The sequence below is a fragment of the Primulina tabacum genome, chromosome 16, assembly GCF_025594145.1.
Source record: "Primulina tabacum isolate GXHZ01 chromosome 16, ASM2559414v2, whole genome shotgun sequence".
Lineage (NCBI taxonomy): Eukaryota > Viridiplantae > Streptophyta > Magnoliopsida > Lamiales > Gesneriaceae > Primulina > Primulina tabacum.
The window spans coordinates 36,713,856-36,735,256 of record NC_134565.1 but is presented as its reverse complement, the minus strand read 5'-3'; the positions used below and the strand labels follow the sequence as shown (position 1 = coordinate 36,735,256).

Genomic DNA, 21,401 nt, shown 5'->3' with positions numbered 1-21,401 from the left:
GATAAGTGATCATGTAATTTCATACAAATGTTTAAGATGATAACTAAACAAGTGTGTATTTATTTTATAATTGTTGAAGTATGTATATCATGTTTGATATGCGGGTAAATTTTGTGAGATTAATGTCTGAATATGTGAAGTTCATGACCAAAATGATCTTGGATGAGTACTTATACTAAGGTCGAAATAACTAAATTTGAAGTAGATTATAATGTATATTTCATTTTCAATCATTTAATTCTCACCGGCATTCAAATTTGAAATTTATTCTTATTTTTATATCCAATAAATCGACGTGATCTTTAGTATATATACATGTATATTTAGAATGTCCTGAATTTTTTCAAATAAACAAGTATGGACATTCTGGTCCTCCTAACACAAATGGATATTTTTTCATCCCAATTTTTAAATAATGTCATTCAGCATAAAAAAGACTTTCATTTCTTTCAAATTTTACTTAATTCTCCCCTCGCAAAAATATAAGATGAAAAATTAAAATATTAGGAGTAATTAAAAAAATTAAAATCTTAGAAGATCATAAATTAAATTTAAAAATTTCTTAGAAGAACAAACAAATTTAATTTTCAAATGATATGTTATACTATATAATTAAAATTGAAAAATTACAATTTCCCAACTAGAAAAATTCAAAATTGTATTCTTAAACGGGCAATTGCTGATCCAATAAAGTTGAAAGCTGAATGGTCAACGTAGAAAAATAAGAGTATAAGGTACATTCTTTTACCTCCGGCGCAGTCAGTGTATTTGGTTCCGGCGCCGCTGCTGCTTAGGGTTTTTGATTGCATTACTTTTTCCATTATCATCTTATTGATTATCCGTGTTCCAGTTCGATCTCTGCTTAAGGTTACATAAATTTGTGAAGAGAAGAGGAAATGGTGAGAGGATTGCTGGGGAAACTCGCTAGTCGCTCTCTGTCCGTTGCCGGAAAATGGCAGCAGCAGCAGCTCCGCCGTCTCAATATTCACGAATACCAGGTACGCTTCCTCAATATCCCTCCTGCGCCTGTGGGGAGATTATGATTTCGTTTCTCGTTTTGAGCGTGATCTGCTTCGATATATGTGTCGCTGGAATAGCACGTAGTAAAGTTTTTTGTTTTAATTAATTTGTTTATCTATTCCATTTCCTAGATTGGTTTGGGAATATATGTTTTGGTTCTGTGTCTCAGATTGTTTTTACTCCTCTTTGCGACTTGTACAATGCAAACACTTGGATTTAATAGAGGGGGAGGGGGACGATTTAGTGTGTTTTGGAGGTCCAAATTGCATTTTTACAGTGATAAGTTCAATAAATTTGATTTTTTAAATTTTTTTTATGGAGCAAATGCCATATTAGACCTGGTGTCTGGTGAGACGCCTCGTGACTTGTACAATATATTGGTTTTTATATATGCATGACGCCTACTGATTTTGTGAATATAGGAGCCGTATTTTTTCTAATGTTCAGTTTAATCTTTTATTTTCTGAGCATTTGTGGTCCTGTACATTCGATTAGTTAATCTACCTACTGTGTAAATGATATTAGGGAGCTGAATTGATGAGCAAACATGGGATTAATGTTCCAAAAGGTGTAGCAGTTGGCTCAGCTGATGAGGTCAAGAAGGCAATGCGCGACATGTTCTCCAACCAAAGTGAGGTGCGGATACCAAGTCCTTATCCTTGTTCTTCTTACCCAAACGTGTTATTTATGGTTTGAAGTGGGTAAATAGATAAAAAATGATGGCTTCTAATTGCTTCAATTAGGTTTCTGGATAATATGTAATTAGAAGAGGCAATTACCTGTTTCTTTTTTTTGTGATATAGGTGGTGGTGAAGTCACAGATCCTTGCTGGTGGCCGAGGGCTGGGAACATTTAAAAGTGGTCTCCAAGGAGGAGTGCATATTGTGAAGGCTGAACAGGTTGAAGAAATAGCTGGTACGAGAACAATTTGTTTTGAATTATATAAGGCTGTTAATTTCGGAATTTTAATTTATGTACCGGCAGCTACTTATGCGTGATTTAACTTCTTGAATCTTGAGATATGTTTGGGGATATGTCAAGTTGTTTGAGTTATGAAAGTAACCTATTTCGCATAAGTTGTGGATGCTACATTGCACCACTTTTTTTCACAAATTCTTCAAGAAACTCTATTAGGGATGCTAGTAGGTTTATCTGTTCAGGTTTTCTATAACTTGTGTATGTGGAAAAAAATCATTGAGTTTCGGTCACAGAACACCTTTTTCATCCGCTAGCAATAAAGTTTTGTTTGAATGCAGGCAACTGGAAAACTGCCTCAAAATATTTACTTGTGTGGCTCACTGAATCGACATCCCCTTACAAAGCTATGTTTTTACAGGGAAAATGCTTGGACAGATACTTGTAACTAAGCAAACAGGTCCTCAAGGAAAGATTGTCAGCAAGGTTTGTCATTAAAATTTGTTCATAACTCCTTATTAAGAAATGTTTAATGGTACATGTTGACATGCTCTGAAAATTATCAGAGGCTACAATTTGCATCTTCATATTTCAAGCATATAATTGTTATCAGCACAGTGTTCAGTGCTACTTTCTGTTAACATCAATTGTAAATTTAATTCTTGTTGTCAAAATTCAATTTCAATTTCTATCTGGTTTTTGTTTTAATGATCATATTTGCTCTAGAGACCGTCTCATTTTACATCTCTATTAACTATTGTCTCGTTCTTTTTTCAGAATCAGGAAAGATATTTTTGCAAAACATTTACTGAACAAAACTAGTCAACTGCGTAAATCTTGAACTTATTTTAGTTTTGATGTGATATTTCCTTCGATCTTGCTGATATTTGAATCAGTTTAATGATAATGTGCACATGTACATAGTATTAAAAAGATGCCTTCAGGTAAATAATCACCGGCGATAATTAGTGGGAATAAGGTTTATTTATCAGTGGGACATCATATATGGCATGATTTTGGCTTTTAGTATATAGTTTTATCTTCCGTTTGCTGCTTGCTTTAAACTTGGTTGTACATTTTTATATGTGTGATATTGTATTTGCTTGTTATTATAAAACCTTGGAAACCATATATTCTCTCTCTCTCTCTCTCTCTCTCTCTCTCTCTCTCTCTCTTTCTCTGTGTTGTATTTCTGAAGAAGTTGTTTATATGATCTGCTTTTCTTCTTCTGCTTAAGCTTGCAGCATTAGTGTTATTGGCAGTTTTTTTGTCCACTGAATTTAACTGTTGATAAGGTTATATGTTCGTATATGAGAAGCAAATCAAAACTTTTCTTTATCGCAGGTTTATTTATGCGAGAAGTTGTCGCTTGTCAATGAGATGTACTTCGCCATTACTCTTGATCGTAAATCTGCTGGTCCTGTAAGTTCCCGCGTGTGATAGATCTTGATTTTTCCTTTTAATAATTCCACATTGTGATTCCTTACTGTTTAATTGCTTGCATTCATGGTGCAAATCAGCCACTCAATCTTTTATAGATCTTTTTGGGGATGTATTGGCACTGTCGTACACTGGAGTTTCTTGTCAGTTTCAAAACTACGAAGAATTTCTAGCTCAGAAAGCAGAAAACTTATCTTATATTGCTGGATAATGTATTATAAATTTATTGGAACTATCTATGTATATTTGTATATCAGTAGTCTGCTGTATGAATCGATGCCCTTTCCATGCTAACATGATGATGTTTGTTGCAAAGATGGGAAGTGGACTCAAGTGAATCCATAGTTGGTGTGTTAATGTGCTGAACTGTACACTGAAATCGATTTTTTGCAGCTTATCATCGCCTGTAAAAAGGGAGGAACCAGTATTGAAGATCTCGCTGAGAAACATCCAGAATTGATAATAAAGGTTAATACCTTAACTTATTATGATATCTGGCTTTGTTGTGGCACATTTTAATATTCGATTCTTTTGTTCTTCCCTGAACCAGGTACCTATCGATGTTTTCACAGGGATAACTGATGAAGATGCTGGCAAGGTAGTTGATGGGTTGTCTCCCAAGGTCGCTGATAGGACTGATTCAATTGAACAAGTGAAGAAGCTATATGAACTTTTCTGTAAATGCGACTGCACTTTGTTGGAGGTGATTGAGTTAATTTCCTCTTTTGTCAAGTGTTCTATTTTAGTGTTATAATTTAATATAGTATGGTTTGCATGCCTCTTGATTTATAATGATGTCAACTTGTGTAAACTTCCTTTTATATCTACCTTTGAGTTGTCAATTTTTAAACAGATCAATCCCATTGCTGAGACTGCTGATAACCAGTTGGTAGCAGCTGATGCTAAACTCAACTTTGATGATAACGCTGCTTTCCGACAGAAAGAAGTATTCTCTCTGCGGGATCCAACCCAGGAGGATCCTCGAGAGGTATCAGCCAACATCTTTTCTCTTACTGGCTTGCTTATTACATTTAGTGAAATGAAGCAAATGGATATCCATACATTGTTTATTCATTTATATTGCATTGTTTTATCAGGTTTCTGCAGCAAAGGCTGACTTAAATTACATTGGTTTGGATGGGGAAATAGGTTGCATGGTGAATGGTGCTGGATTGGCCATGGCTACCATGGATATTATTAAGCTACATGGAGGAACTCCTGCCAATTTTCTTGATGTCGGAGGAAATGCCTCTGAAGGACAGGTGAGGCCGGGATTTATTTCTTGTTCTATATATGATGATTTCTTTTGGTTTCGACTTGGTGGCAAGTTATACATAGATATCCTGGATTGTGATGATTGGTTTTCAGTCATCTAATCATGAGATTGTAGTTTCAAAGTTTTGACAAATTGTACAATTTTCATGGCTGACATCCTCTATTGTTTTAATTATTGTTACGCGACTATAAAGTTGACCAATTTAGTTGAATATCTTGGACAGGTCGTGGAGGCTTTTAAAATTTTGACTTCAGATGAGAAAGTGAAGGCTATTCTTGTCAACATTTTTGGAGGAATAATGAAATGTGATGTAATAGCCAGTGGAATTGTCAATGCTGCTAAACAGGTAAACACTTGTGTTGATTGGGTTTTCCGTGGGAGAGATCACTTCGTTATACAACCCTGGATTGAAAATTATGTTACTTGCCTCTTTGCTTTGCTTTCCACTTGAGTCTTTCTTTGACAAATATCTGAGGTATCAACGGATGTGTTCACCTTTTTAGTATGCTGTTTAAGGAAGAGTGTCTGTTTGTAGCATTACACCCCTGAATGTGAAAGTTGCAAAAGTCATGATTACTTTTTACCTCTGTTCATACTTAACTTTTCCGTTTTTGATTAGATCATCACAATTTTTACGAATTCTTATACTTCTATTCAAGGTTCAACTGAAAGTACCTGTAATTGTACGTCTCGAAGGCACCAATGTTGACCAGGGAAAAAGAATTCTGAAGGTGAATTTCAAAACTTATCTTAGATGTGCTATGTAAATGATCTAACAAAACTTTACTTTTTCTTCCAAAATATTCGTATTTTCAGGAAAGTGGAATGGCTTTGATTACTGCTGAAGATCTGGACGATGCAGCTGAGAAAGCAGTTAAGGCCTCAGCTCCTTGAAGACATTTTGTGTACTTTTGCCTAAATCATGAGAGGTCGCTCCTTTTCCCCTTGGCATTTTGGAGTTAAAATTCTTATGTATAAATTGAATCATCGTCTTGTTAGATGCACTGATAAAACTTCCAAGTAGGATATACCCTCCACCAACGAATGGAGACGGCTTTAATCGTTCTTGATTTTATATTAAGCAGTCCTGGTATTTGGATTTACTGGCAGCATTTGGTGTGGGAAAACTGTGGATAACATTTCCCCCTTATTTTATTTTGATAATAAACTGTCAATGGGTGAATTTCCTGCTCTGTTTTGCTATTTTTTTGGGATGATATCAAACAATCATTTTAAAATGTGTGAACTAAAAACATTACGATTATATATCGCATACCACTGTTGCTTAGAATAGAGAGGTGAATAGGGCCAAAAAATAATAAGCAATATGGATAAAGAAGTCATGCTCGAAAGGACCTAACACAAGCCTTCTGATATCTAGTAGCAACCAATCCTCTCATTACCGTAATATTGGGTGAAATATATACTTGAATTAGGTCAGAAAATTTTAGAATAAGTTTAAAATTCAGCACAGTTCTCTCCGTGGATTATGTTTTTTGCATTTAAAAGGCTGTCCCTTTCGTCAAGGACTCTGCTAGTCTGGTTGAGATACAGTATGCAGTTGATTGAACAGTTATCATTGGATTAACACCAACTGCAGTAGGGAGAACACTTCCGTCGCACACAAAAAGCCCTTTGGCTTCCCAACATTCCCCATTTTCATCAACTGCACCTTCTTCCTCATTTACGCCCATTCGACAACTGCCCATTTGGTGAGCAGAGCAATAGATTGTCCACCATTCTGAATGAGAACGTGGCCCTCCGACTGCAGTAATCATGTCAAGAAATTCTTCTAAATCCTCATTATTGGTCCCTTTGCACGTAATTCTCTGCCCATCACTTCTGAAAGTGCCTACTTCAACTGCTCCTGCGCCAGTAAGAATTCTTAATGCCTGCCTCGATCCTGTCTTAAGATTCTCCTTGTCAAGTTCACTCATCCTATAATCTATTATTCCTTCTTTTTTCACCTCCCCGGAACCTTGATCCTCTGGCTAATGCAAATAGAACAGCTGTTCTACCATATTTTGTCATCCTTTCCCTCATGTATTGCCTTGAAACCCAAGGTATTAGCGAGGCAAATGATGCCGGTCCAAGTGCTGCAGCTTCCACTATAGCTTGAGTGCTTGATTCTTTAGATACCACTTTATGTACTGAAGTGATAATTCCTCCCTCGAAGCTTTTACCCTTCAATTCAACCAAAGAATCGGGAAAATATCCCCAAACAAATGAAACGGGGTGAAGATGAAGATTCCTTCCAATGTTCTTGTTCTCCAGACCACTTGATATTAACAAAGGTGGAGTGAAGAGAGAACCACTGGCTGAAATCGTCACTCCTGCCTCGATGTGAAGCTTCTTTCTGATATTCCTACTCTCAGAGCTCGCGATCACACCAAGGCATCGTTTTTTAACAGTTCCATTATCATCACCTGTCAAGACGAAACTCTCTGCTTTACATCCAGATAAGACAACTGCACCCTTTCTGACTGCATCAACAAGCCAAGTTGAATCGGTACCCTTTTTATCACCTTTTCTGCAGCCATAACCACAAGAACCACAGTAATGATTTTCCGAAGAATTTCTTGGTACTGGCTCAACTTTTAGGTCAAGATTTTCACACCCTTTTCTTAGTACTTGATTTTGAAACCCTTCTTCTGCACAATTCTGCGTGACACCGATCTTCTCACATACAAAATCCATAGCAGATTGATATTCAGGTGTACTAAAGAGAGGAATCTTGTTCTTTGTGGACCATTCTTTGAGAACTTGATCAGGAGTTCGAATACAGGCAGACCAGTTTATACTCGAACCCCCTCCAACCGTTGATCCTGCCATGACTATAATTTTCCCATCTTGAGTTGTTAGCATTCCACCCGATTCGTATAATTCGGCCAAAGATGGCCCTTCAAGACCCGAGTAATCTTCTGGAACAAAGTAGTGGCCTTTCTCAAGAATGATTACTTTCTGACCCGAGTTTGCGAGAACTGATGCAGCAACCCCTCCTCCACAGCCGGATCCAACGATCACCACATCACATGTGATCTTGAATGAATCACCATTCTGGTCCTCAACAACGTGTATTCCTTTTTGGATGAGGGATTCTTTTAGTGAAGATTCATCTTCATTGATAATTTCAATGATGCCCTTTTCAAGTGGCCTTTCCTTCTTGTTTTCACTCAAATTTTCAATTGCTTCTACTTCATATCCAATTGCTTCCCATGCTGGATTTTTCAAACTTTCATCGGTCTGCATCGTATTTATTTTTATGAAAGAAGGAATTAAATTCATTAGTAAGTAATATGTTCAAAATGTGGCATTTACGGACAAGAAATCCTTCTAACTCATGTTACCGAAAACACAAATTAACACCAAACTTGATATCTAATCTCTACTTGATTAAATTACATATTCCTTAGTTTATATTAATATATTTCCACCAAATTAATAAAAAACTAAACCCAATTCTTTGAGGTGTTTGTACAGTTATGGCCAAAGTGCAAAACCAATATTTGATTCTCTTTCTTTTGGAATTTTTCTTCATATCCCTCATATAATTGATGTCCCTAAATGTATTAACCCATTACTACAATTAAGATATAAATTTTGGTTTGGCTATTCTCTCTTGTGAGTTTACAAATTTGAATTCTCCCGTTGTTCACGTGTATGTCTGGTACAATAATCCCGGACAAATATTTTGGGACCACTTTTCGTAATCTTGAGTTTTTGGGAGAAATGATTTCTAACAGATCAAGAACACGAGCAGCAATGGAATCAAGATAAAATAGGAACGAGTTAGAAGTATTACCCTAGAGAAGAAGACGAAGAGGCAGACGATTTTTAGCAGCAGGAAGGATATTTTCAAAGGTATCAGAAAAGTCTCTTTGGACCATCTCTGAAGCACAATTTCCCTCTTCTCCAAAGATAGTTCAGAGAAGTTGTCCATAAATGGCCATCTCCGATCGATACTAATACGCCCACAGAGCAAAAATGTTCCCAATCTGCTTGACAGAAACTTTAGAACCAATCCCACAATGAATACAGCTTTAGGAATCCCTCTCTTCACCAGCAACTCTGCTATCTGTTATTAGTCAGATGAAAACTAAATAAATAAATAAACAAAAAATCGTTAAAAACTACTGAAACTAGATGCAAGAAAGAAAAAAAAAACAATCACTTTTAAAACGTTCACTAATTTGCCACTGTTTCAAAACACGACATGGTGTCTCACAGGTCAATTATTAGGTTTAATTTTCCAAGAACTGAGAAGATTTTTTATCTGGATCAATTCACCAAACAATCTATTCCATGCTATCCTCAAGACGTGCATCCAATGACATACAATGAAATAAATTGATCTTTTCAGCTGTCCATTTTATAGCTCACGTACATAAAAAATTACATGTGATTTTTGTATGATCAACCCGAATCGACCCCTTTTCACACGACTCCTAAAATAAAATATCCTGAAAATTACTAAATCTTGGAATACCAGAGAATTGGTCTTTAATCTTTAAAGATCCATCGTAGTCCAATGGAGACAGTCCCACAAACAATACTATATCTTTTGTTTCATCATAATAATTGATCCGACAAGAACTCAGGAACATCATTTATATAATCGAAAAGGAAACCTATTAACTGAAAGTTCATTAGAACACACACAAAACATGGTAAAAAACAGAACAACAACAAAAGGGATGCAATATTAAGGAAGGAGGAAAGGGAAAAACAGGAATTTGACCTCGTCAGGGCCTGAAGACTGGCAAAAGTTGGGAGGGGTGGAATGAGTGTTTGACAAATGGCAGAAAGTGATTGGATCTGAGATGAGGAGAAGCCATGGCTGTACTCCTCCTCCCTTCTTCTGCTTCCTCCCTTCAACAAGGGATGAGGCCTTGACACTTCAATCTTCATACCTTGTTCACCAGTCTTCTGTCCTCTTCACCAGTCTTCATATATATAGTAGTATTCTAACATGTGTGTTTTTATTTGAAAGAAGTATTATAATTTTATAATATATGTTACCTGTCATTCTCGTGATGCAAAATTCCAAGATCTGATATTTACCAGTCCCAACTTCCATTACGATGGTCCTTTTTTGAATATTTTTTCCGAAACAGAAAAGGGTAATGTTGATACTGATACAAGGATAATTAACTCTTTCGTCAAGAAAATTATTGATTTGTTTCAAACCCGAGATTTTGCTTTATATTGAGCACACGTCTAAGTAGAAATCTAGCAAAAAATGTATAAAATAGATTGCGCATGTCACAATTTAGAAGTCTTAATACGGTTGTTTTCATGTGCCAACACGTTCAGGATCATAGAGTCATCTAGTGTCCATCAGCGACCGCGAATTTTCATGTCATAAAAAAAATCATAAAATTGTGTCTTTTCCAGTAATAGAGAACCATTTCTGAGGTCTACCAAAAGGAAATGGTCGATGGTCGTGTCCTAATTTTAAATTATCAAAGTTTTGTTTTCCCTATTCGTTTCATCGATATGATAATTACATTAATTTCTGAATTATTGGAATAAAAAGCTATTATGTAAATTTGTGTAAAACAGATTAAAGTTCTATAAATATATGGTTGAATTCATTTTTTTGTATAATTTTTAACAAATTTAAGTTTTATTAGAGTTATTTTAATTATCCAAATCGGTTGGTAACACAAAAAGCATGCATTTTTTAAATATAATTTACCGGCGGCTATTCCTTTGACAACTAACAGAACAGAACCAAACACTTAAATACGCGCGCGCAATAAATTGCCCTAATCAAGTCTAAAATTTTCAATAAGTCATATATATTTTTGGGTAAATACAAAAAGTCTTCGATAAAACATAACAAATAAAATACCTCTCGCACCAAATAGTTGCATGAATTCCTTAACTTTGTGGAGCTGATAAAAATGACTACCCTCGGCCAAAATTTACTTGTAACAAAAACAAAACCTCTAAATATATAACATCCACGCTTTTTAGTAATTTAATCTATACCCACCTCCTTCTTCATTTACACACTGAATAGGACTCGGTCTTGAGCTCGAATTTCGTAAAGTGGATCCAGTGTCATGGCTCGGATCCAAGTATGGGTTATTACACGCGCCACCGTTACAAGTAGTGGCTTTGGATCTTGATCTCGACGATCCACCAGAATCAGTAACCGACTCCTTGGACTTCTTTCTACGCGATTTCTTCGGGATATCTTGGGGGTTCTGTGGGGCCGAATTTGTTGATTCTTTTGGGTTTCGAGATGACTTGGTGGTGGTGTTGCTGCTGCTGCTTTTGTTGTCAAACGGATCCTTGGATTGATGATTTCTTCTAGATTGTCTCGACTTGGTCGAGGAATCTTTCTTTCTAGGAGAATCATTTGTGTTGGAGGGTTTTGGCAAGTCAGCTGGGAGATCCCTTGATTCAGAATTTGTTTCCCTTTTGCCTCTTCTTGAATCTATTAAACAATACATACATGAATTGTTTAATTGATATGCATTACGTACAAAACCATACAGATCGAAGGATAACACGACGACGCACCATAAATATTTTAAACGGCATCTTTCATTTTCCGCAACAATTTCTCCACCCGAAAAGTATATTGGCAATGCAATTTGAAAGTGTATCGTGGTCGGGCTCGTGCAAAAACATCATGAATGTGATTGGAGTGCAATTTCGATGTTTAATAATTATTTGTTGCATGCATGCATGCGTAAACAATGAATATGAATAAGGATTTAACCTTGAGAAACCCATTTGATGTCAGAGTCCTCTCCAAGATCTCCCGGAGGTCCTAAAGGTGCTGATTGGAATCCTGATTCTGATTTAAACTCTTTCATCTGCACATTTTCAATAACAAATATTTCACAATTTAGACCCTTTCTTGTACACACACGTGTGTTTTGGAAGGGAAAAAATTATGAGTATACCCACCCAGCTTGGTGGATCATTGGTGGATGGTCCATCGCATCCTACGTGAGCTACATGTTTCACATCTGTGGGTAAACCTATCTGCATTTCTTGTTCCTTCTCTTCTTCTGTATCAAAAAATGATCAAATAAATCTCGGAGTCCCTCCAAATTTCAAGCATACATCAATTACATATATTCTATTATTCGACGGTCTTTGCATTTACGTCATGCCATATATATCTCTATTATACAAATGGATCCCAATACTTTCTAGCACGAACAAAGAAAACGCACTCACCGAATATCTGAGAAATGTATCTGAGACCTTTCAAAAGGCCTTTCATTTTACTTGTCATCGATTATAGATCAAGAAACATGAAAGGATCGAGGCGTTATATTACTTGAAAAATTGGAAAATCATTCATGCTTAATTATACATATCAACCGAGTTAAATATGATCAATGCAATTGAAGAAGACAATGGATTCTTGAAGTTCAAGAGAGAGGGTTGAATGGATTGGAACAACATGGGAAAAAGGAAGGAAAAGAGATTAATCAAGAATCCCAAAAGCAAGTTATGTAAGAGCAAAAGCTTCAATGGATCCTAATTAATTAATGCCCGTGAAATGAAAAATAAAAACAAAAAGTAGCCCTGAGTCCTGACGGCCATCGAAAATTTAGGTTGGATCAATGTATTCCAGGAAAAATTAAAGAATTAAGGCTAAATTTAGGGGGCTGAACAAATATATATTTGAAACACGTAGCTTTCCCACTCGGGATAAAAGAAGCCCTCTTGTTGTCGTGTACCAAATTAATATCGACCAATTATACCCTACAATTTTTTTTTTCCTCGAAAAATATCCTACAATCTTTTTAAATAATTTATAATTATAGTGTAATTAAAGTGTTGAGAAATCAATTTTTAGCAGTCATTTATTTATTTCCTTTTGATGAATTATTTTTCCAATGGAAGCCCATTTAATAGTTAAAGATGAACGACATCAGAACTTGTAGCCCAATACAATTAAGCAATTTGAGCCTTTGGGCCAGATCAAGCCCACATAAAAAACCTAGCACTATAAAGACTGCGTTCTCATTTTCTGACAAAAAAATTTCATCTCCTTCGGCAGCAGCAGCATAATCGCAGCAGAGAATGGTGAGCTTTGCATAAGGATTTACATTTGTCCACCCATTTTTCGCTCTCTCTATCCTGATAAAGTTACGAATTTGTAGTTTTGGGATTATTTGATGTTAGATTTTGTTTCGTTTGTAGCCGTTTAAGAGGTACGTGGAGATCGGAAGGGTGGCGCTTGTCAATTACGGCAAGGACTATGGAAGATTGGTCGTCATTGTTGACGTCATCGACCAAAACCGGGTATGTCCAGTTTTCGTTGTCTTGTGAGACTGTTTTAGTTTCTCGCCAGTTGAGATTGTTCTTTTTTTTTCCTGGGAATTATGTATGTGATTACTTGAAGAGTTCTACTTTGTTATCCTCAGTTTTTTAGTTTATATGGTTGTTGGTGGAATCTAACCTTCATTGGCGTTGTAGACTATTTTCCTTGTGCGTAATATCGGGGGTTTAAATTAAGATTTTGGCTTAATTCGTGGCTTGTTCTTTTGTTTTTATTGGCTGTGTTTATTTGTGGTGGTTACGATTATCCTCGTTTGTAACTTCTCTGCATGTGCAATGCTTAGTATTGAAAATAATTGGAAGTTTATCGAATCTGGTGATTTTGTGTCATCTTCTTGGATGGAATATTGGGTTCTGAATCTCTTGTTTCTCAGTAAAACACAACGATTAACCTGTTGGCTGATATCTTACCATTTCACAGTTGCTAGATTTGGTGTAAACATTACACGATTGTTTTATAGAATGACGCAAAGAGTGTGTCTTGGTTGAAGGATCAAGGTCCTGCAAGCCTTTTGAAATCCGTGATAAATCTATAGAAAATCTGGACAAATTCAAATTTACTTATAATTTCTGATTAGTTTGAGATATCATTATGGATGAGTTTAAATCATACATCAACGTATGATTTTCCTTTTTTGAACCAAATCTTATGCCTGAATTTAGTTGCAAGAAAGTGTGATGCTTAATTGTGCACAAAATCATTTGCCAAATGCCAGGCCCTTGTTGATGCTCCTGACATGGTCCGATGCCAAATGAACTTTAAGAGGCTTTCCCTCACAGACATAAAAATTGACATCAAAAGGGTGCCGAAGAAGAAGACCCTTGTAGCGGCTATGGAGGCTGCAGGTGGGTAAATAAATGAAAAAACATTACTCGTAGATCTCATCGATAGAGTAGATGACATTTTACACTCGTTTTGATTCACCTTGCAGATGTCAAAAACAAGTGGGAGAGCAGTTCATGGGGGAGAAAATTGATTGTCCAGAAGAGAAGATCTGCCCTTAATGATTTTGATAGGTTTAAGTTAATGCTTGCTAAAATCAAGGTTGGTCATGTGATCCAATATGTGTTTTTTATTGTGCAAGACATGATAGTTGATAAAACCCATACGCAAGGTTCTACCTTTAAGCTGCTTCTATCAGAACTTCACTAAAATTTTCACCTGACTTTTCAGCCTTCAATAAATTGGTTTTCATATATATTTTTATGTCTTGGAACTTGTATGATATTTGTTTGTTTCCGACTGCAGAGGGCTGGCGTTGTCAGGCAGGAGCTTGCCAAGCTCAAGAAAGAAGTTGCAACCTGAATTATATTTTTGAATGTAAGATTTTTCTGTAGGATTTTGAAAGATCAGTTTAGTAATCCGGGATTCTCATGTCCTATTTTCTAATTTTCTTGACAAACAAAGTTCTGTTTTGCTCATCATCATTTGAACCATTTGAAATTCAATCTATTTGTAAACTAGCAACTTCTGGCGGTTGATTTGACTTTTTTTGTCTTCAATTTCAAGCATATTGTGGTCCAAGTATTTATTGTATATTTTTCCTTTTGACATTAAACTTAAAACTTAGATCTATGTTAAAGGTAATAATATCATGGTTACTATGGGCGTAAAGTGAATAGGTCTTTGGAATGTTGATTCAAAACGTAAGTTGAGACGTATTTTATAAAATGCTCCAATAAGTAAATATTTTAAAATTTAGAAGTATGCTTTTATGTGTGTGCATTTGAGCTGAATTACATTCTTTGTATATGTCTACAAATTATTTGTTCAAGGTGACTCGTTTAGAATGTGTATGTGCGCGACCTTGTAATATAATCGAAACTATTTAACACATGCGTCCCATCCGCATTGGAGGATCGCACAATAGAAACGGTAACAAGAATTACCTTTGCAAGGGAGAAATTATATTATGATGGATGCATTGGATAATTATATTAGGATGGATGCATTTGATTTGATGAAGAATTTGAAAAATATCATAATCCACTATTACGTATGGATATGTTTTAATCACCCATGCAAATTAATCATTTAAACCTAAAGAATATCATTAATGTCAGGACTGATCACAAATATAACAGTGAACTTAATTTAAGGATGTAATGAAGTCCAAGCACTGGCAGTGTACAAGCTAATGTCCTTCCACCCTAATCTTAATATTCCGTCTCCCTGCACAAGACTGTACCCATGAGCAGGTGGGAACATGTTCAGTATCAGCTGTGCTTGGGCCATTGAGTTTGTACTCATAGGTATTTGCACGAACCCGGTCTTCAAAAGCTCACTCCTCCATAGCCGAAACTTGTCTTCCCCGCTCCTGGCTGGGCCACCGACAGCCAGCACGTTGTTGATCTCCCTCTGTAACAAGCAATGCTCCACTTGATGTCGGGCCGGATCGTCTCCAGGCAAGAAAGCTCCCAAAGAATCAAATATGGTTGAGTAGTAGTGGAGGGAGCTCACAAACCTGTCTAGAAATGAGCCCTCGTGAGCAATTTCTTGCTCTACTAATGTGATGATTTTCGGGCCAAGACCGTGGAGTAGCCTCATCGTGTTCCAATCAGGTCCGGTTGCATCGTATAACGAGTGCTGCAGCCAGTGTACTGCTAATGCTTCACCTCTCCTGATTTTGAGCCTGGATATGTCTACCATGTCTCCAAACTTCTTGTCTACTGAAACGAACTCAAAATACATTCCAAGACGTCTTGCGAAATTGGAGAGATTTTTACCAGTCTCGACCAACTGCTCCATTGAGTTCCCCAGCCCAGTCATTCGGACCTGAGGCGGGCCCTCAGCCCGAGTGGCTAGAATGTGAAACAAAGCTGGCCATTGCAAGCCCTGCATAATATCAAGATCGATTATGTGAACCGTCTCATGGCAATGGAGCGCTTCCAAGATAGCCTGGTTTGATGTAAAATGCGCGAATTTTACAAACGGGGCCACGTTGTTAAATACTTGGAAGGCAGAATTCACGGTCTTGTGATTGATCAGGGGTGAGCAGACTCCAAGCCAGGAGTTGATCACTCTGCTAGACATAGATGTTGCGAAATACGCAACAACTCGTTCAGCACACGAAGCGCCATGGGGAGAAGCCGTCTGTGAAAGTTCAAGTAACATTCTGTGGGCCTCACCGAGATTATCCACGGATATAGCAACAGCACACTCTAAAAGAAGCGACAGCAAGTTTAGGCCAGGTTCTTCACATGATCGATCACTTTCAAGATTGAAACTATTTTGACCATCATCTATCCGATGATCATTACTCCATCTATGATGCGTATGACTCGGTACAGATCCCGGGCTCTCCCTGGAATCTTTCCGGGCCATTTTTTGAGGCCGTAAATCATCCAAAAACGCTGCCACACCCGCAATTTCCTCCCCAGTTTCAACTTCAGTTTCAGGCAAGTCTTCTATCAGTTGCTTAGTGACATGTTCCACCCATCGAGAAAGTTCATTTCTCTCCAAATTCTTAGCAGAGTTCTTCCCAGAGATTCCATAATTGGGGCATATTATATGTTCCTGAGGCTGCATGACTTGAGCAAAATTATCTAACCCTCCTTCAGCATAACACGTACCTTGATCTTTGATATTTTTTTTTTTTGAGAGATTGATTTATATTTCAAGGGAATTATTACTGGATAAAAAAGACACTGCAGTGGGGAGGCTGCAAATGGATGTGCAGGCCAGTATTTGTAGAGCTCGAGATGAAATTGTAGGGTCGACAAAGATCTTTATACGTGAATTTTCTATAATCTTTATATGTCACAACGTATCCATCAAGAAGAGTTAAAAACAAAGCAACGAAAAATGGTTGGAAATACAAGTGTTGAAGTAGGATTAACTTGAGTTTCATCTGTTATTATATTCCCTCCACACAAGGCTCGGCCGGCATAGTAAGACAGGCAGATGAAGCCAATTGCTAATGGCCAAGAACACGTCAGTTTAACAGTGATTTTATGTTCCAAAATCTTATTTTCTCCGATAAGTTTAATAATATGTGTGTGTGTGTGTGTGTGTTATTACTTGAAAGAAACAGAAAGACTAAGGAGCTTAGGGGAGGAGAAACACTCAAAGCACATACAACAAATGAGTAATGTTACAAGTTGTATCATCATCATTACCCAAGAAAAACATCCACATTCTTCTATAAGCACTCCAACAATTGTGTTCGGGTTGAAAGATCCAGATCCCGGACATTTTTGGTGGTATTCCCCAGTTGTCTGAGAATCAAAGTCACTTCTTCCTAATCTTCTTCTATGACGACCTGCACTTCTTCCACCATATCAACCTCCTCTCTAGGCCCTTTGTTATCACCACCCTCTTAGCCTTCTTTTTCTCAATTCAGACTGTCTCTGCATAACATTTTCTGAGAAGAAGGTTGATCACCTCGCACCTCCCCGATCTTTCCCTTCACTGGGAATTTTATCTTCTGATGATAAGTAGAAGCCACTGCTTTGAAGGCATTCATAGCCGGCCTCTCTAGTATAATATTGTAAGAGGATGGCGTGTTGACCACAGTGAAAATGGTCATTCCTGACTTGCTTAGTTCCCCGAGCTCCGGGGGACCCCCAAACTTTTTTAGGTGTTTGTTTGGTCTCTTCAGGGTTCGGCCAAGGGTATTCCCTCTTTAATTGCGTGCACTTGCTAGTGTCGTGATGACACTCTTTATGGAATGAACAAAATTTATTACCAGCTCCCTGAACAGGGTGAGGCAGATATGTTGGAATATCAGCCTCTTTCTCATCATAAAGATGAACATCCTGGCTCTTTAAATTCTTGTTCAACCAGTCAGAGGACTCTCTCCCGGCCTTATCCCTTATCGTGGATTTTCTTGTAGAAACCATGATCAACATCTTAGATCTGATTTCCCATAGACGACGCCAATGATGATGACTGGGTGAATCGGGTAAGAGCTTGGTGGACGATAGCACCTGGTCGGCTTGATGAGGGGGAGATGGCTGTCCGGGTACCTGGACCTGCACTTTCAAGGAAGAAAGAACGTTAATGGGCGCCAGAAAATTCTACGACGTAACAACTCCAACACTTAAGTCAATGAGATGCCTTTTTTTAGAGAGAATTTGATAATAAAATGTTGTAGGTCATATATCAGCGAATGACTTAAATGTTTAAGCAAACCTTGTATAGGAAGAAAATCAATGATATTTTGTTTTCAGTGCCTAGTCAGTATTCATGATGGGAAAAATGCTCATGCCTCTGTTTCTACTTGCATAGTTAGGTCTGACAACCCATACTTATTTTGATTGATTTTGGTTACTCTGTTACACGACAAAAGTTTTGATAATAATGATTACCAAGCTAAAGTTTCTCATACTTGTGCACTTGAGTCCTGTGTTTTATCGAGGTAATCAGCCCGAGAGATGTCATCCAGATTCTGTCTAAGAGCCCAGGCTCCCTTTGCCCGAGGAAATGATGCACTGGCGTCTATCTACACAGCACCTTACATGATCCTACTGAAAACTTTACATGATATGGGCTATTCATCTATTGTATCGTGTTATCCATGACCCGAATACTTCCGTGTATCATCATTATCTAAGAGAATGTAGCAAATGAATTAACTCCATGTTAATTCCCAGATAATCTAAGAATCGCATTTTAAACTACAATCCAAAAAAAATTCCTACAAGCACAACAATTTGAAGGCCAAGATTCAAACTTCAATAGAAAGTTATACAACAAGATAACCTTCAATCTATGATTAACGACGGGATCAAATATCAATACGCCCCTTCCCATACCTGCCCTCGCCATCGCCACCACCGAACAACTCCTTGTCCCCTTCTCTCTTCACGTACTTCTCGTGATCCGAGAGAGAGACGTTGAAATCAAACGCCACGTTCTTCTCATTAAACCCTAAGCCTAAAAAAGCGTATTTCCCACGACCATCCTCGATCCTCAGCACGAAGTAACTGGATGAATCCAGCACTGTCTCGACGGCACTCTCTCTCTGCCCCGGGTGAACAAAGCATGCGGCGAAGAGCTCGCTGGAGTTGGGGTCCACGAGCCGGATCTCACAGCGGTTGTCGCAGGAAACGACACGGAGACAGGCCGTCCAGATCTTGTCGGACTGCAGCCACTCCCCACACTTGTAGCCCCCACTGGTGGGGCGGGGAGGGATGTTTAAGACGGAGACTTCGTGGACAACGAGGAGAGTGTGCTCGAAGGTCTCATCCTCTTCCTCGTACGACATCGTTCTGAGATGTTGAGCTGAATCTCCCAAGTTGCAGAGGAACGTAGACTGTACTGGGGCGGGTATAGGATCCGACCCGATAATAACTTGGCCACTTAATTAATTATAGATGATTTAATATCAATCTGTACATTAGGACAAATTGTGTAAAGCCTGGTGCAGAGCCGCTGAAGGTGAAGAAAAGTTCAGAATCTGAAATTGGGCAAGAGCTTCAGGTAAATTTCTCGTTTCAATCTCTTGTTTTTTCTTTCAATTATACTGGATAATCAAACACTCACGTGACAGTTCTGTGAAAAATTCAGAAACTTTCAGGTTTGGGGTTTTAGGGTTTAAGAAAATTCTGCGCTCCAATCCTGTTATCTGCTCGGTGATTAGTTTGAAACTCTCTGGAATATATATGAGCGTTTCTGACAAGATATTGGTTCTGATTTTCTGAATACAGGTGAAGTTTTAGTGAAGATGTATCTCCAATTTTACATCAACGAAAACGGTGACAAAGTTTACACCACAAAGGTTAATTTCATATTGATGCAGACTCTGAACCTACTTGATATCTTAATGACACTACCCGTGTTTTAAAAAAAATAAAAATTTGCAAGTTATTTGTGATTTCACTTTCAAAAATGTAAGATATGCTCAAGAATGTAAATTTTGAGCCGTTCTTATTTTGACGCAAGTTTTACTCTCAAAACGCTATGCGCGATTCATCGCTGCTTCTTGCTGCCGCATTTCAATGTAATATCTAAATACGGCTTTGCGGAGATGTTTGTTTTGAGTTCTTTTACGTGAGAGCTGGAGACTGCTTGGATTTAGACATAAGCTAGCTCCGATATTTAGCTAGGATCAGCGGTATCTAGAATGATATTAGGGACATGCTCTGGGACGAGGTGTCACGGCCAGATCTCATTACCTTTTCTTTGCTATTGGTTGGCCTTGAATGTGGAAGCCACGTGATTATAATTACGGAATGAAATCTATCCACCTTCTACGAATTTCAAGTGATTGGACAAAACTCAAGAGATCCAAAGCTTTAAAGGTTTTAGATTAGTGGTTAGCAATGGACTTTTTACATCATACATTTACCAGTTGTCCTTTTGTGGCATGTATCAACTTTATCATGGCTTACCGGCTCCCCATGTCACTACCTTGGTGGTTGGTAGTTGGTACTCTGAATTTCAGAAATGTTCCCCATGAATTTACCATCATTTGTGAACTTTCCTTATCCGGTTCCCCGTGTCCTTGAACTTTTCAAATTTTATTCCCCCGTGTTTATGTATTATGGGCTAAGGGCTTCATTACTAGGCTTATTATCAAATGATAGTGGGCCACTGAAAGTGAAAATTCATATTTATTGGATATAAACTACTTTCTTGATTATTTTTTGCATGGTTTACTTCCTTTTCTTCATTTTTATCAACTACCGATAAGGGTGCTTTTTTGGCACACAAATTTGAATGACACCTAACCGTTTTCTATACGCAGAAGGAATCACCTCTTGGCTTGGCTACACAATCTGCTCATCCTGGTAATTTTACCAAACTAAATTTAAGCGTACTGAACTGCGAGTACATATTTGTGTGTTCTTGTGTTTGTCATGCTAAAAGCTGCGACCTTTTTCTGTGTCTTTGAAGAAATAATGGAGCAAATGAGCGCAGGAGTACATTATTTACTGCCTCAATTGCTCGACAATTTAATATTTACTGCATTAGTTAAACCTTCTTGTTGGAATATTGAATTATGTGTTCGTTTGTGTTCATATATTTAGGTATATCTTTGTTATTGTACTCTTATTCCCAAATGCAGCCCGTTTCTCTCCGGATGATAAATATGCAAGGCAGAGAGTTCTTCTGAAAAAGCGCTTCGGACTTCTGCCAACACAACAGCCGCCCCCTAAGTACTGAGCGCCTAATATGATGTTGGATGATCAGGAACCTTCTGCCAGCAACGAATTAACATTATTGACCCATAATTTGATGTGCATGTCCAGGAACCTTGTGCCAGCATCAAGTTAACATTATTGGCCCATCCCGTCTGCAAAACTTCGTTGTTGAGATGAGATTCTTATTCAGGACTCAGAATTGAATATGTTTACCTTGACTTCTGCAAACATTATTTGATGAAGCTGTTTGGCTTATAATTGCGTTGAACTTGAAACTAACTTCCATTGTTTTTTCTTCCCTTTTTTTTGGAACGGTGTTTTCACTCTAATGGCTTTTTTTTTCTTTTCT

General features: G+C 37.6%; 7 protein-coding genes across 8 annotated transcripts; 3 read left to right on the top strand and 4 right to left on the bottom strand.

Annotated features, from left to right (window-relative positions):
- Positions 1 to 643: 643 nt before the first annotated feature.
- Positions 644 to 5,834, top strand: LOC142528598 (succinate--CoA ligase [ADP-forming] subunit beta, mitochondrial). Of its 2 annotated transcripts, XM_075633649.1 has the most exons (13): positions 644 to 734; positions 851 to 998; positions 1,546 to 1,656; positions 1,824 to 1,935; positions 2,357 to 2,421; positions 3,280 to 3,357; positions 3,769 to 3,843; positions 3,926 to 4,078; positions 4,229 to 4,363; positions 4,473 to 4,637; positions 4,875 to 4,997; positions 5,311 to 5,382; positions 5,468 to 5,834. In XM_075633649.1, the coding sequence occupies exons 2-13, from the start codon at positions 897 to 899 to the stop codon at positions 5,543 to 5,545; spliced, it is 1,269 nt and encodes a 422-aa protein (XP_075489764.1). In that variant the 5' UTR covers positions 644 to 734; positions 851 to 896; the 3' UTR covers positions 5,546 to 5,834. The 2 variants fall into 2 exon arrangements, with proteins under 2 accessions (XP_075489764.1, XP_075489763.1); XM_075633648.1 differs by lacking the exon at positions 644 to 734 and having other exon boundaries at positions 741 to 998.
- A 281-nt stretch (positions 5,835 to 6,115) lies between these two features.
- On the bottom strand, positions 6,116 to 9,697 carry LOC142528597 (long-chain-alcohol oxidase FAO2-like). Its single transcript, XM_075633647.1, is given in 5 exon segments — positions 6,116 to 6,636; positions 6,638 to 7,894; positions 8,454 to 8,726; positions 9,390 to 9,418; positions 9,421 to 9,697. Coding segments are annotated over 5 exon segments (2,181 nt in total). The 5' UTR covers positions 9,560 to 9,697; the 3' UTR covers positions 6,116 to 6,153.
- A 738-nt stretch (positions 9,698 to 10,435) lies between these two features.
- On the bottom strand, positions 10,436 to 12,139 carry LOC142529616 (uncharacterized). The gene is made up of 4 exons (XM_075635192.1): positions 11,852 to 12,139; positions 11,576 to 11,679; positions 11,385 to 11,481; positions 10,436 to 11,096 (listed from the first exon to the last, which is right to left on the bottom strand). The coding sequence occupies exons 1-4, from the start codon at positions 11,907 to 11,909 to the stop codon at positions 10,627 to 10,629; spliced, it is 729 nt and encodes a 242-aa protein (XP_075491307.1). The 5' UTR covers positions 11,910 to 12,139; the 3' UTR covers positions 10,436 to 10,626.
- A 479-nt stretch (positions 12,140 to 12,618) lies between these two features.
- On the top strand, positions 12,619 to 14,489 carry LOC142530035 (large ribosomal subunit protein eL14z-like). Its single transcript, XM_075635784.1, has 5 exons — positions 12,619 to 12,709; positions 12,827 to 12,928; positions 13,681 to 13,810; positions 13,897 to 14,009; positions 14,214 to 14,489. Exons 1-5 carry the CDS (start codon positions 12,707 to 12,709, stop codon positions 14,268 to 14,270), a joined length of 405 nt encoding a protein of 134 aa, XP_075491899.1. The 5' UTR covers positions 12,619 to 12,706; the 3' UTR covers positions 14,271 to 14,489.
- A 560-nt stretch (positions 14,490 to 15,049) lies between these two features.
- Positions 15,050 to 16,941, bottom strand: LOC142529536 (scarecrow-like protein 23). The gene has a single exon (XM_075635085.1). It carries the CDS (start codon positions 16,491 to 16,493, stop codon positions 15,060 to 15,062), a length of 1,434 nt encoding a protein of 477 aa, XP_075491200.1. The 5' UTR covers positions 16,494 to 16,941; the 3' UTR covers positions 15,050 to 15,059.
- Positions 16,942 to 18,644: 1,703 nt separating this feature from the next.
- On the bottom strand, positions 18,645 to 19,196 carry LOC142529220 (uncharacterized protein At1g03900-like). The gene has a single exon (XM_075634689.1). It carries the CDS (start codon positions 19,171 to 19,173, stop codon positions 18,694 to 18,696), a length of 480 nt encoding a protein of 159 aa, XP_075490804.1. The 5' UTR covers positions 19,174 to 19,196; the 3' UTR covers positions 18,645 to 18,693.
- A 54-nt stretch (positions 19,197 to 19,250) lies between these two features.
- Positions 19,251 to 21,401, top strand: LOC142529221 (H/ACA ribonucleoprotein complex subunit 3-like protein). The gene is made up of 4 exons (XM_075634691.1): positions 19,251 to 19,388; positions 19,616 to 19,686; positions 20,656 to 20,698; positions 20,977 to 21,401. The coding sequence occupies exons 2-4, from the start codon at positions 19,633 to 19,635 to the stop codon at positions 21,072 to 21,074; spliced, it is 195 nt and encodes a 64-aa protein (XP_075490806.1). The 5' UTR covers positions 19,251 to 19,388; positions 19,616 to 19,632; the 3' UTR covers positions 21,075 to 21,401.

Bases quoted from the DNA above. Each gene is read 5' to 3' on its own strand.
- LOC142528598 (XM_075633649.1), top strand. From the start codon at position 897: ATGGTGAGAGGATTGCTGGGGAAACTCGCTAGTCGCTCTCTGTCCGTT. The intron at 3,844-3,925 runs GTTAATACCTTA...TCCCTGAACCAG, and splicing joins ATCCAGAATTGATAATAAAG to GTACCTATCGATGTTTTCAC. The intron at 4,079-4,228 runs GTGATTGAGTTA...ATTTTTAAACAG, and splicing joins GCGACTGCACTTTGTTGGAG to ATCAATCCCATTGCTGAGAC.
- LOC142529616 (XM_075635192.1), bottom strand. From the start codon at position 11,909: ATGACAAGTAAAATGAAAGGCCTTTTGAAAGGTCTCAGATACATTTCT. The intron at 11,680-11,851 runs GTGAGTGCGTTT...TTTTTGATACAG, and splicing joins ATACATTTCTCAGATATTCG to AAGAAGAGAAGGAACAAGAA. The intron at 11,482-11,575 runs GTGGGTATACTC...GAAAATGTGCAG, and splicing joins CCAATGATCCACCAAGCTGG to ATGAAAGAGTTTAAATCAGA.
- LOC142530035 (XM_075635784.1), top strand. The intron at 13,811-13,896 runs GTGGGTAAATAA...TTCACCTTGCAG, and splicing joins AGCGGCTATGGAGGCTGCAG to ATGTCAAAAACAAGTGGGAG. The intron at 14,010-14,213 runs GTTGGTCATGTG...TTCCGACTGCAG, and splicing joins TAATGCTTGCTAAAATCAAG to AGGGCTGGCGTTGTCAGGCA.
- LOC142529536 (XM_075635085.1), bottom strand. From the start codon at position 16,493: ATGCAGCCTCAGGAACATATAATATGCCCCAATTATGGAATCTCTGGG.
- LOC142529220 (XM_075634689.1), bottom strand. From the start codon at position 19,173: ATGTCGTACGAGGAAGAGGATGAGACCTTCGAGCACACTCTCCTCGTT.
- LOC142529221 (XM_075634691.1), top strand. From the start codon at position 19,633: ATGTATCTCCAATTTTACATCAACGAAAACGGTGACAAAGTTTACACC. The intron at 19,687-20,655 runs GTTAATTTCATA...TTCTATACGCAG, and splicing joins ACAAAGTTTACACCACAAAG to AAGGAATCACCTCTTGGCTT. The intron at 20,699-20,976 runs GTAATTTTACCA...TCCCAAATGCAG, and splicing joins TACACAATCTGCTCATCCTG to CCCGTTTCTCTCCGGATGAT.